General features: G+C 44.1%; 1 protein-coding gene across 9 annotated transcripts in view; it reads right to left on the reverse strand.

The window, feature by feature from the left end:
- LOC129031824 (non-homologous end-joining factor 1) overlaps positions 1 to 14,306 on the reverse strand; it is a 95,783-nt gene that overhangs the window by 75,730 nt on the left and 5,747 nt on the right. For 2 of the 9 annotated variants that reach the window (XM_054478591.2, XM_054478594.2), the window contains exons 8-12: positions 14,004 to 14,257; positions 13,070 to 13,175; positions 12,251 to 12,418; positions 11,163 to 11,258; positions 9,586 to 11,068 (exon numbers count right to left, since the gene is read on the reverse strand). In XM_054478591.2, coding sequence (XP_054334566.1) covers positions 10,773 to 11,068; positions 11,163 to 11,258; positions 12,251 to 12,418; positions 13,070 to 13,175; positions 14,004 to 14,257 — 920 coding nt within the window. In that variant the 3' untranslated portion in view covers positions 9,586 to 10,772. Of the gene's footprint in view, positions 1 to 6,420; positions 6,634 to 7,122; positions 7,300 to 9,228; positions 9,437 to 9,583; positions 11,069 to 11,162; positions 12,226 to 12,250; positions 12,419 to 13,069; positions 13,176 to 14,003; positions 14,258 to 14,306 lie in introns of those variants that run through there. The other 7 variants (XM_054478595.2, XM_063647991.1, XM_063647993.1 and 4 more) reach the window with 7 other exon arrangements.

The following is a 14,306-nucleotide window of genomic DNA, read 5'->3' on the forward strand; positions in this document are numbered from 1 at the left end:
GTCATGTCTAATTAAATATGATAATGCCATACCAGGTAACTGAAATTATCTATCAGACCCCAATGTCTATTTGGTTTAAAAAAAGTTTTTTTATCAGTAAATATTGTAACTGCTAAAATAATTTCATAGGATTGGGTTACAGCATTTTGAATTATTGAGGTATAATTCATTTCAAAGTTAGATGAACACTAAAATGATTTCCCTTAGACCAGATAGCCTTAAATTAATGCTCAGTAGAAATTTTGAAAATATGTGTTAATGGGCATATGAGAGACTAGATAAAATATGTAAAAAAGTCCCAACACTTTGGGAGGCTGAGGTGGGCAGATGACCTGAAGCCAGGAATGCGAGATCAGCCTGGCCAACATGGTGAAACCCTGTCTCTACTAAAAACACAAAAAATTAGCCGGACATGGTGGCACGCACCTGTAGTCCCAGCTACTCGGGAGACTAAGGCACAAGAATCACTTGAACCTGAGAAGCAGAGGCTGCAGTGAGCCGAGATCATGTCACTGCACTCCAGCCTGGGTGACAGAGAGAGACTCCATCTCAAATAACAATAATAATAATAATAACATGTAAATAGTTCAAAGCAAATCCACAGACACTATAAGGAAAAATCTTGAAGGGCTTTAGGATGTCGGGGACACTCCCCGTAATTTATAGACAGCAATATATGAAGATACACAGTTCATCAGTCAATTCAACAGATATCTACTGGGTTCCTAATATGTACTCTGACCCTATGAAGCCTCTGCCATCAAAGAGCTTACAACAGTTAAGGAGGTTAGGAAGTGTAAAGATATACAAACAGGAGTTGCTAATCTTTTTCAGAGGAAAAGCTATTTATAATTTTCTCCAAAGTCTTCAGATTTTCCATAGAAATGTTCATAAGTCATGAGCAGGGGAGCAGAATGATAGGTCTCAATCTCAAGATGAATCAAGCTGGAGGCTAAAGAAGGAGAATCACTTAGGCCCAGGAGTTCAAGACCAGCCTGGGCAACATAGTAAGACCCCCATCTCATAAACAAACAAACAAATAAACAAAAAAGATCAAGATTAATCATATCAGGAGATACAGTGAAGGCTGGAGTACAGTAGCACAATCACAGCTTACTGCAGCCTTAAACTCCTGGGCTCAAGTGATTCTCCCACTTCAGCCTTCCAAGTAGCTAAGACTACGGGCACATGCCACCACACCCAACTATGTTTTTTATTTTTTTATTTTTTTGTAACTATGGGTTTCACTGTGTTGCCCAGGCTGGTCCCAAACTCCTGATCTCAAGCAGTCCTCCTGTCTTGGCCTCCCAAATTGGTGGGACTACAGGCATGAGCCATCATCCCCAGCAACTCTTTCATTTATTTATTTATTTTTATTTATATATTTATTTATTTATTTATTTTGAGAGAGTCTCACTGTGGCCAGGCTGGAGTGCAAGGGCGCAATCTCAGCTCACTGCAACCTCTACCTCCCGGGTTCAAGCAATTTTCTTGCCTCAGCCTTCTGAGCAGCTGAGATTACAGGCATGCACCACCATGCCCGGCTAATTTTTGTATTTTTAGTAGAGACAGGGTTTCACTATGTTGGCCAGGCTGGTCTCGAACTCCTGACCTCAGGTGATCCGCCCGCCTCGGCCTCCCAAAGTGTTGGGATTACAGGCATGAGCCACTGTGCCTGGCCCCAGCATCTCTTAAAACGAAAAGTTATGGAGTTGAAATATTTGCCATCACAGGTCCACTATAATGCTAAACATAAGTAATATTACATATGTTCTTTTATTTAATCCTCACGACTAGACAGTAAGATTGTGGTTGATTTATTTTACAGATGAAGAAACTGAATCATAAAAATGCAGTACTTATCCAAATTAATACAAGTAGTCTCAAAGTGGTGGAGTTAAGTTACAAATTCAAGTCTGCTGGTTCCAAAACCTATCTCTTTCTGCCACTAAGAAACCTTTGGATATAGCTCCTAGGAATCATAAAATGTCCAAAGATATCACAAATCTGAAAGCTAAAATGTGGAATATCAAGAATTATATTAGATATTAGAAAGAACAGACAACAGGAAAGAGCAAGAGATGAAGTCTGTCCTAAATGAAGATGGATTCAGCGTTAGAACGCAGAGACCTGTGGCCAAGCGTGGAGGCTTACGCCTATAATTCCAACTCTTTGGGAAGCCAAAGTGAGAGGATCACTTGAGCTGAGGAATTCAAGACCAACCTGGGCAATATGATGAGACTTCATCTCAAAAGAAAAAGAAAGAAAAGGAGGGGGCGGGGCGGGGGAGAGAGAGAGAGAGCAAGCAAGCAGAGACCCAAAACCTAATATATTCTATAATACCCTTGCAGACTTAGAAACCATTAGCTTGTTAATGTGAGTATGTTATGCTGGAGAAGTATGAGGAACAGGTATTCTCCTCTTTCCTTTACAGCTGGAAGGAGTTAAGCTGCATAATGTCTCTGAAAGACAGTTTGGCATTATGTTATGTGGCAAGATTAAAAGATACAAATATTCCTTGACCCAGCTATTCCACTTAGGGATAGCTGCTTAATTTAAAGCACAATTGTTCATGAATTGCTCAAATCTAATTTCTTCCTATGGCAAACCAAGACTCATCCCTCCCTAAACACTGTTGTCTCTTTCCTTTAATGTAGTTCCCCAATTAGAGAAATTTGCCTAAAATAGCTAGTTTTTCTTTACATAGTTTTATATTATATTGTATTATATATTATATAATATATAATATTATATCACATATTATATCATTACATATTATATTAATATAGATTTTAATATAACATATGTTAATATATATTATATGTTACATATATTTACTCACATTTACATGCAGAAAAAGTAAATACAAGGATAGTTACAGTATATAACAACAAAAGACTTAGGTGTCTACTAATAGCAGATCAATTAAATATATGATACATTCATTAAATACAATGATATGTTGCAATTAAAAAACACAAAGGCAGGTCCTCTGAATGTGTTGATATGAATAAACTCTAAGTTCTTTTTTTTAAGGCTTGTCAAGTGAAGCAATGGGTAAGTTCTACAATTAAGTGAAAAAAGGAAGGTACTAAACAGTGTGTACAGCATGATACTATTTGTCAAAAAATACACATATACACAGATATATATTTGGTCATATGAAGATATATATACAGTATATACATATATAGCTTTAAGAATTCACAAGAAGCTGATATTGGTAGTTGCTTTGCAAAAGGAAAAGGAGGGACTAGGGAACGGGGTAGAAAGATCTATTTTTTCACTGTATACACTTAAATACTGTTTGAAATGTTTGTCTTTTTCAAGAATTACTCATTCAAAAAAATTAAATGAAAACGATCACAAGAATGAGTTACAAACAAAAATTATGACTGTGTGACCTTACAGACATACACACAAGCCTGAAATAGTATCCCCCTACATCCTTACCAGTGTCCACTGGCTCTAACTTTTTCCATATAAAGCTCTCTCAGGTTCAGGCGTTTCCCTAGGAGGGCATTCTTCTTTTAATGATGAGTATTTTATTTTAACTTAAAGCACAATTGTTCATGAATTGCTCAAATCTAATTTCTTCCTATGGCAAACCAAGACTCATCCCTCCCTAAACACTGTTGTCTCTTTCCTTTAATGTAGTTCCCCAATTAGAGAATAGCTAGTTTTTCTTTACATACTTTTATATTATATTGTATTATATATTATACAATATATAATATTATATCATATATTATACAATATATAATATTATATCATATATTATATCATTACATATATCAATATAGATTAATATAACATATATGTTAATATAATATATGTTACATATATTTATATGTTAATCTATATAATATAGATATACTATATAGATATAATATAGACATAATATAGATATACTATCTATATTATAATTGTAATATCATTATATTAGTGTTCCTTACTGTATTCTTTTGAAAGAAGAAACTATTAGAGCCCATCAGCCTCCAAGGAGAACTGTCTTCACAATCACACCACATATTCCGCATTTCTAGGTCCATGTAATGTAAAATGAGATTAGCTATTGCTAGGGATTCCCAAAGGCCGTCCAAATGGTTTGGTCCCAGAACAAACATTATTGAGGAAACACTGCCCCCTGGTGTTACTTAGAAAGTTTAAATGTTTTAAACGAAATAGATAAAAGTATGGAAAGGGGCCAGGCTCCTGCTTGTAATCCCAACACCTTGGGAGGTCAAGGCAGGAGGATTGCTTGAGGTGAGGAATTCGAGACCACCCTGGTCAACAGAGAGACTCCCCCCCATCTCTACAAAAAAAAATTTCTAATTTTATTTATTTTTTTAATTTTATTTTTTAAATTTGTTTATTAAATTTTATGTATATATTTTTATTTATTTGCAAGAGGGAAAAGTTTACAAGAAATTAATTTAAAATAAATAAATGTGAGTATATGCTAAGCACTGTTGATAGGCCTTAGAAGTTAATAAATGAATAAGTAATTCTCTCAGCACTCAGTTCTAGTTTTACTGGGCTCCAGATCAAAAATAAACATCAAGGCCGGGCGCGGTGGCTCACGCCTGTAATCCCATCACTTTGGGAGGCCGAGGTGAGAGGATCACGAGGTCAGGAAAAATCCTGGCTAACACGGTGAAACCCTGTCTCTACTAAACAATACAACAAAAATTAGCCGGGCGTTGTAGTGTGCGCCTGTAGTCCCAGTTATGCGGGGCGCTGAAGCAGGAGAATGGCATGAACCCGGGAGGCGGAGCTTGTGGTGAGCCGAGATCACGCCACTGCACTCCAGCCTGGGCGACAGAGCGAGACTCCGTCTCAAAAAAATAAAATAAAATAAAATAAAAATAAAAATAAACATCAGGCCGGGAGCGGTGGCTCACGCCTGTAATCCCAGCACTTTGGGAGGCCGAGGTGGGCGGATCACGAGGTCAGGAGATCGAGACCATCCTGGCTAACACGGTGAAACCTGTCTCTACTAAAACATAGAAAAAATTAGCTGGGCATGGTGGCAGGCACCTGTAGTCTCAGCTCCTCGGGAGGCTGAGGCAGGAGAATGGCATGAACCCGGGAGGCGGAGCTTGCAGTGAGCCGAGATCTCGCCACTGCACTCCAGCCTGGGCGACAGAGCAAGACTCCGTCTCAAAAAATAAATAAATAAATAAATAAATATAAATAAATAAAATAAAATAAAATAAACATCAGCAAACAGTTTCTCAAAAAGTCTTTCTATCCAGTCATCTATTGATGCCAAAGCATCACATCCCCTGTGGGAGACTAAAGAAGAGAGAAAAAAATTATGTCCTCTTGTCTTCGGATTCCTCTGCTAACAAATCTGTACTCTTAGGCTTCTCAAAGAAGACCCTGTCCCCTAAGTGCTACTGACTGAAACCGTGTCTGTTATTCCAGAAAACTAGTCTTTAACGTCCACTCTTAATTTCTAATAAAATCTCCTGAGAAACATAAAGCTATGAGTGAGTACAGGATATTATCCCCCTAGTCTCTGAAAATGAGGCTTTGGACCAGACTAATCTGGGATTCAAATTCCAGCTCATTTATCCATAAGCTGATGGCTTTGGACAAGTTATTTTCAATCTCAGTATTCTACTCTGAAAAACAGGGATAATAATACTTATCCTGAAGGACAGTTGTAAGGATTAAATGATGAGATAATGTTTAGAAAGGTACCTAACACTGGTACATATTCTACCCTGTTGCCAGAATAATCTTGATAAACCACGAATTGGATCATGTTAAATTCCTGTTTAAAGTTTTTCAGTGAATCCTGTTGCCTTTGAGATAAAATCCAAACTCATTAGAATCCTTCAAGATCTGGCCACTGCCTCCCTCATTTCTCATGCCTTCCTATCTACACAGCAGTCATGAAGTTCCCGAACTTGCCCCTTACTTACACATCTCTACATCTCTTGCCTACAGTGACTTTTCTATTTATTTTCTCCTACTCATCTTCAAAACTCAGCTCAGTAACAGTCTCTTCAAAGAGGTTTTCTCCAGTCCTCAACCATCCAGGGTCTACCTCGATCAAAGAACCTATCATACTTTATCATAATTTCCTGTTTGTCTGTCTTCTCACTAGATTATGAACTCCAGGAAGAGGCTATATTGTTTCAGGTCTGGATAACCAACAATTAGCCCATTGTAGATGCTTTTAAAATGCTGAATAAATTAATTAATGCATAAAGACACTCAATACTCTGCTCCTTTTGCAAGGAAAGGATGTAACAGTCAAGAATCCTTTCTGCCTTCTGTCCAGTCAAGGAAAGTTTTCTGATTGGAGAAGAATTTCAAACAAGGTTTGCAAAAAAATAAAAGCACCTAAAGCTTCCTCTCAAAGCAACTGGCATCCTTCCCCCAACCCCATATTCGAATTACACTTACCAGGGAAGGACTAGCTAGGATGCAGTGGAAATTCCAATAGAAAGGGAGACCAGAGAGCTCACTTCGCACCCGTAGAATCAGTGCATTTGCCACACAATCACAGGAGAAGGTAGCTTTGCTAGGGTGAGCAGCGTCCTTCAACAACGGGCGAAGCAGATTATCCAAATGACAGAGGAAAGCTGCAGGAGGAGCAGTGAGCCGCTTGTTCAGCTCCTAAAGAGAGAGCAGTGGTACAGAGTAAGGGTGCTAAAAGGAAACTAATTCCCTCATACGTAACAGCAAAGGAAAGCCCTGGTTAACACGAAGGCAATGGACATGAGAGGAAGGGGAGAGAAGATAAAAACATCACAAGGGGAAAGAAGAAAACAAAAAGAAGAGAGTCACAAAGATCAATTGGCCTACTTCACAATTCTGCCTTGGGCAAGATTAATTCACAAAAGGCCTATCTAGATCAAATAATATATTCATTATCATGCATAGGGTAGGGAAACTAACTTTCTTTCTCTCTCTCTCTCTCTCTCTCTCTCACACACACACACACACACACACACACACACACGAAGATTCCAGGGCTACAGGCAGAAGTAGAGGACATTAACTGGAATTGTCTCAACCCGATTCAACCTTCCTTGGGAAACTACAGGCCAGCAAGCTGGTTGATGTTCACATCCCCGACACAGCAGTACTTCTCCTCATACTTACCTTGGCTCGCTGGCTGACCACAGTAGTGTCCACCTGTTCATGCCACACCTGTTGAAGATCTGAAACCAACAAGGCATAGCCCTGCTTGGTGATAAAAACCTTGGCCAAGAGGGAGTTCTCTGCAAGCTGTAGCCACGCCCATGGCTGCATCAACAGGCCTTGCTCCAGTTCGTCCATCTGCAAAAAAGTCCTCATTTAGTAAAGTGCCTCAGGGTCATGCTGGCCTAGGGAGGGCACCACCCAAACCAGTCTGTATCAACTAAAATCTCGTGAAAATCCTCCCTGATAAAATAGAAGGCATGGATTTACGTTCTCCCAGTATACAACCAGCTGAGCACTGACTTTACTACCTATTGGCCACTAAAAGTATATTTAAAATCTTGAGGGTTTTTTTTTCCCATATTACATTCCTAGAGGACAGAAAATCTTTCTTCCATAGTGTTTAAGCCTCAGCATACTGCTGTTAGTATTTCTGCTTTCTAATACTATAACATAATGTGGAAACCTAAACCCTTCTTGTTCCATCTTTATCACATTCCTAATAAATATGTCACTGCTATCCTTTCCCAGAACTAGAAGAGAAGGAATAGTTCTTGTCTTATAAAACATCATAAGTCATAGTGTCAGAGCCAGGAAATTCAAAGTATTTGATCATTATCTAAAAACAAAGTTTAGGAAGCTCTCGGGATTTTTTTTTTAAATCCCTAAAACAGATTATTAATCTAGAGTCAATGCATGTGAATTCTCTAGAATTATATGAAAATGTTATGCATACACGCACATATGCATGGGGAGGGGGAAGAGGTCTACAGCTATCATCAAACTCTCGGGGATCGATGACACAAAAAAGAGCTAAGAACCTGTGTCCAGGAGCAACAGAAAAGACCTAAATTTCATTTCAACAAGAACCAGAATGACCAGGAAATCATGAATACAAGGCGGAGCACATCACAGAGGTAAAGACTAAATTAACTTCCACTTAACTCATCCTTCACATTCCCACTCCAGTGCACTGCCACCAATGACAACATGCCCAGCCTGGAACCCCTGCAAAACAACTTTTCTATCTCAGCAGCTAAAGTAGTAGGCTTAACCTAGTAGACAATCAGAACTACGGCTGCTTGACAGAGAATGTGATTGTTTTTCCTGTGGGGAAGAAAAAAAAGATGACAATTTCCTTCATTATTCCAGTCTACAAATATAAAATGAAGAGAAATACCAGGAAGGAAAAATTTAGAATGTAAATAATGAAATTCCTTAATAAGTCTGATTAACAGAGTCATTTCCTCTAGTTTTTGAAGTGTGCCCTTGTGACTTGTGACATAACATACATATATATGTGTGTATATATATGTATATGCATACATATACATATAGGCGGTGATCTTTCTTTATGGCATCCTCAAAGTCTTGTGTTTGGAGGATGGTGTTTCCGTCACATTTCCCACATGCTGCTCTTATGGGGACAGAAGTGGTCATGGGATGATTAAGCTAGTCCTAGCTGGACAAGAGCTCCACATTGCCAAAGGTCACAACGCAAATAAAGTCGCCAAACACTTTCATCTCCCTTATAGGCACTCCCCAGTGTACTCTAACAGTTGCCAAAATTGGTTTTACTATTCTAGCCCATTCCTTCGGAAAGCCCGGAAGCTCAGAACCCTCAAATTGATGGGTTTTGTTTGTCTGTTGGGTAAAAGGGGAGGAGTTTAAAATGTGGCCAGGAGTAACTGGCCCTATAAAAAGGCCTGACACATTGGGCACCAGACCCCGGCTGCCTGCTCCCACCACACGCGTCCCGTTCTGCGTCCGAGGCCTCTACACTTCACCCTTTTCTTTTTTCCTTCAAGGCTGCCTTTAACATTCACGTTAACCAGATTCACGGGTTTATTTCTCTTGAGTGGAGGGGCGCTGAGGGGCATCCCGGCGGAGGGGGTCCCTTGAGAACCTTTATCTGTACCGAGTTCCGCTCCTCAGCAGTGACCCCTCTGGGCAGTTCCTCCGACGCCCTGAGGAGGGCAGTAGGGGCCCAGAGAGCATCCCGGCTGGGCCCCCGCCCGCTCCCCCTCGGACAGCGCGAACCCCTAGGTCCCACAACCACAGCCCCACCCCAGGAGCCGCCGGGCGTCCCGCTTCCACCCGTCCCAGCTAGAAGAGGCTTCGCCGTCCGCCTTCCGATTTCTACAGCACTGGCTGCACTGGGGCGCGGCTTCAAGGGGCAACAAAGCCGGCCACCAGCGGCTTCGTCGCACCAAACAGGCGACCAAGGAGCCCTACCATCCACGCCGGGCAGCAGCCAGCGGACTGCACACGCGCGGCCCCGCCCCCTCCGGAGGCCTGCCCTGGTCCCCGGCAGCGCGCGCTCCCTCCAGGGAGAAAAGGCCAGAGCCAGGGCCAACCCGCAGCGTCTGAGCAGCGCCTCGCTGGCTTGCTCCTGCACGGACTCGAGCGCGATTCCACCTACCGTCAGCGGCCGCGAGAGCGCCCACCCTCCTAGCCGCACGCACGCTTTCCTGCCCGCTCGCGCAAACCGAAAGGCCTAGAGTAAGAGGCCGATTTCCCCCCCCAAGAGGAGGCAGGGTCTTGGGACACAGGGGCGGGGCCTATGCCTGGCGTGGGCGGGGCTTCTGGGCCTGGGACGCTGATGAGAGGAGCGCCACAGTGCCCAGGGTAACTGGAGGAGAGGCCGGGCGGCCGGCTAGTAGAGGGGTAGTGGCGCGTCTTGGAGTCACGCTGGCCAAGTAGAAGGAATAGCGGGCGAGGTGCAGGAGAGGGGAGCCCAGGTTTGGATTTGTCAAACTTGAGTCAGTTCTCTTCCCTCCCCTACCTGTCCGATCTCTTTTTAACAAAATAAGGGATTGAGCTTCTGTAGATAATCTCTCAGGTCCTCCACCAGCACTAGAGTTGTTGAAGGAAGGAGTCTCCCAGGCATAAGTCCCATAGTCTGACCTCATCCTTTACCCCTCCTGCCTCATTTCTCCATCATCCCCGTACTTATACTCCCTCACTACTGAGAAATTTGAAACCCCTCAGCTATCTTGGACTTTGTACAACCCATGGCTTTGCTCAAGCTGGACCCTGAACCTGAAAACTTCTCTGCATCCATTTTCCAAAACCAAAAATCCTCCTCATTTGTCAAGGCCATCCTCATTGCTTCTTGCATAAAGCCTTTCCCACTGTCCCCAATCAGAATTCATTATCCCTTCCTCTTTGCTCCCACGGCATTATTTTAATCTTTATTACAGACTGCTTTCTGCTTTGCATTTTCGTGAGTAATTACAAAGGTCTTTTTAAACCGTAAATGCCTTGAGAGGGCATGGACCCTGTCTTATCCCTGTAGTTCCAGGACCTTGCACATGGGAGATGCTCAGTAAGTATTAAAGTGAATGCTAGGGTTAAAGTGGCATTGATAGTACACAGGCAAAATCTCATTCATTCATGGTCCACTAAATCATGGCCTCTGCTCTGGAACAGTTAGGCCTAATTAAGACAAGGAAAGGCAACCCACCCTACTGGGAAATGGAACCTCTAGACAGGCCCATGTAATACACACACACATACCCTCTGCCTACGAGAAAGAACAGTTTGGGAGCTGACTCTCCAGCAGATGAGAGTTAGGGCTAAATTAACCAGGGCAGAAGTAGGCATGCCGATCATTTCTGGGACCTAAACCCTTCTCTGCTAGATTCAGGGCATGGCTCCCCTGAGCCAGGCAGCAAGTCTGCCATCTCTTCTGGCTCAGAGCAGCCTCCTTCCTCATCCCCAGGGTCTTCAGGCACTGGGCAGAGGCAGCGGAGAGGCTGGGGGATGCAGGGACAGAGGTTTTGGATGGGGAAAGGAAGTCTGTACACTTGAGCAGCCTTCTCCCTGGGCTTCTGAGGCATTCGAGCCTCTTGGGCAGTGAAAGGAGATGGTAGCCCTTGACCTAGGCCTCGCTCAAGCTGTGTGCCTGCAAAAGAGAGGTTTGTCAGACTATTGCCCATCCCAGGGAGGGATGGCTTCCTGGCCACTCTCCAGTCTGCTAGGGCCTAGCCTCAACTTACCAGGAATCGTGTTCTCTAGTAGGAAGCCTGAGAGTCCAGCCAGGAAGATGGGCTGTGTCAGCAGTGAGTGCAGTAATACATCCAAGGGGCTCCATCCTATGAAGGGTTGGGGCCAGGCAGGAAGGGAACTCTGATCCTATATCCAAGCCCAGGAGTCTTACCTTCCCAGACCTAAACCTAAGTCTTGGACTAAGGACAGATCTTTCTGAATTGTCATTTCATCCCTCTCACCCTTTGTCTTTCTACTCTCCACTTTCCAAATCCAGGCCTTTCCCACAGGATTCCTGCTCAACACCCTGTTGATCATCCACACACCCTCCATATATGCTCTGACTATTCCAGGTTCCCTTTCTCTAGAAAGCGTAGTATTTAAGCCCCAACCTCATCTCCCATTTTTTACCCTCTGTGCTCTATCCTGGGTTTTTCAACCTCAGTCCTACTGACATCTTGGACCAGATAATTCTTTGTTGGGGGTGGTGGTGCAGGGGGGATGTCCTGTACAGTGTAGGATGTTTAGCAGCATCTTTCTATCCACTAAACCCTAGTAACAACTCCCTCTTCCTCCGTTTGTAACAGCCAAAAATGTCTCCAGACCTTGCCAAATGTCCCCATGTGGGCAAAATCACCCAGTTGAGAACTGGGTGAGACAAATTAAGCAATTCACTGCTCTCAGGACATATCCTAAGACTTCCCACTTCTGTGTCTTTGCATAAATGATGGTTCCTCCATCAGGAATGACCTTCTTCTCACCAAAGATGTTTAAAACTTACCATCCTTCAAGACCAGCTCTGTTACTGGATCACCTCAAACAGAAGCTATCTCTCTTGCCACTGAGCACCATAGCTCTTTATCCAAACCTTTCCTGTTATTTTCCTACACATCTCATCTCTTGTACTACGCTGTAATAAAGGAAAGCACCTTTGTATTCCAAATGGCTAGCATAGTGCTCAATAAATATCTGTTAAACAAATGGATGAAGTATTTACACCAAAGCCCAGAGAAGGCTGTGGGGCCAGGAGTCCGGGCAGCCTGAAGCCTCAACTCCTTGCTTTCCTGCTACTGAGCAACGCCTCTTCCCTTCCACCTACCTGTGCTGAACAGGACCGGGGCTTCCCGAAACCATCTTGGCAGCAGCAAGGCCATGAAGATGGAGAAGCCCACAATGAAGATATTTCGCCCAGAGTCTATGTCAGCCAGGTAGAAGCTGGAGAATCCAGCAGACAAAACCACAGCCTGGGTCACCCCCAGCACCCCACCTGTCTCATACAGAAGAAATCAAGGAGGTCAGGAGGAGTCAAGGGGGCTCGCATAGCATAGAGTATTGCAGGGCAAGCAGGTTGTAATGGGAAAAAAATAAAACCCAAGAGACCGATTTTTTTTTTTTTTTTTTTTTTTGAGAGCAAGTCTCACTCTGACCCCCAGGCTAGAGTGCAGTGGTGCAATCTCGGCTCACTGCAACCTCCGCCTCCTACTCCCGGATTCAAGCGATTTCTCCTGCCTCAGCCTCCCGAGTAGCTGGGATTACAGGCATGCGCCACCATGCCCAGCTAATTTTTGCACTTTTAGTAGAGACAGGGTTTCGTCATGTTGGCCAGGCTGATCTCGAACTCCTGACCTCAAGCGATCTGCCTGTCTGGGCCTCCCAAAGTGCTGGGATTACAGGTGTGAGACACCATGCCCAGCCTGAGGCTGATTTCTGATTCTTCAGGAAGCCCAGAAGCCCGATCAAGAGAAGACCAAGATGTTGGGCTGAGAAATTGAGGCTGACACATGCTCATATCCATCCATCCATCCATCCATCCATCCAGGAAAGCTATTTAGAAGGAAAGGGTGCCATCCTAAAGAACTGATCGGGCCACACTGGGGAGTAGCAGTTAAATACCAGCCCTGTTGATACATCCACTCACCAACCACAGGCAGTGGGATGGTGGTGAGGAGCTGAGCCAACCTGGGGGAGAGTCCAAGCCCCATGCAGAGTAGCCCCACTAAGTGAGCCACTTGCTGAGATCCAGCCTGCATGAAGAAAAGACACTGGAAAACATAGCCACTTCCTCAGACTGTCCCAGGTCTTTGCCTTACTGGTTCCTTCTCATCATTTGGATCCCAGCTCAAATGTTACTCTTCCAAGAAGCCTTCCTGGCCAGTCTATCTAAACGTGCCTCCTTTCCATCCCACTACCCTGATTTTTTTATATAGCACTTATCGCCTTCTGAAATTTTCTTCACTTTTTTTTTTAATTTTTAATTTTTTGATATGGAGTCTCGCTCTGTCGCCCAGGCTGGAGTGCAGTGGTGCGGTCTCAGCTCACAGCAACCTCTGCCTCCCAGGCTCAATCGATTCTCCTGCCTCAGCCTCCCGAGTAGCTGGAATTATAGGTGCACACCACCACGCCCAGCTAATTTTTGTATTTTTAGTAGAGACAGGGTTTCACCATGTTGGCCAGGCTGGTCTTGAATTCCTAGCCTAAGTGATCTGCCTGCCTCAGCCTCCCCACGTGCTAGGATTATAGGCATGAGCCACCATGCCTGGCCCACTTTTTTAAAAAGATACTTTTTTCCTTCAACTGTCTGCCTCTCCCTCTATGAAGTCCCCAAGAGAGCAGAACTTTATGTGACTGGTTCTTTGCCCCAGCCTTGATACAGTGCCTCATGCACAGGAGTTCCGTGGTGATTTGTTCACTTCCCCACTCTCTTAGCCCAAAGTCTAATCTTAGGCACCTCCCCACGTAAGATAGTTCATGTGAGTTGCTGGGCACACCTGGCAATCAATCGGTGTAAGTTCCTGTCCTTCTTCTTTCCCTCTAGCTCCACCCCACCCCACTCCCATCCCAGGTCCACGTACCTGGATAAGACCCACTTTGCCCACGTTGGGGAAGCTGGATGCAGTGCCCATGGGGCTTCCCAGCAGCCCGGCCAGCACACTGCCCAGCCCCTCCAGGCTCAGCCCTCGACTGCAGGCATGTGGAGGTGAGGGAGGCAAATGCAGCAGCCGGCCACACAGGGCATAGCAGCCCAGGGAACTGGTGGAGGCTGCCAAGGCCATAGAGATGCCTGCAGCCAGAGCTCTGGGCGTCAGCAAAGGCCAATTCCACTCACCTGGGGAGGGAGAAGAAGCCACTTTGGGGCCAGACTCAAGTCAGGAGTA

This window comes from Pongo pygmaeus, chromosome 11, assembly GCF_028885625.2.
Source record: "Pongo pygmaeus isolate AG05252 chromosome 11, NHGRI_mPonPyg2-v2.0_pri, whole genome shotgun sequence".
NCBI classification, from domain to species: domain Eukaryota; kingdom Metazoa; phylum Chordata; class Mammalia; order Primates; family Hominidae; genus Pongo; species Pongo pygmaeus.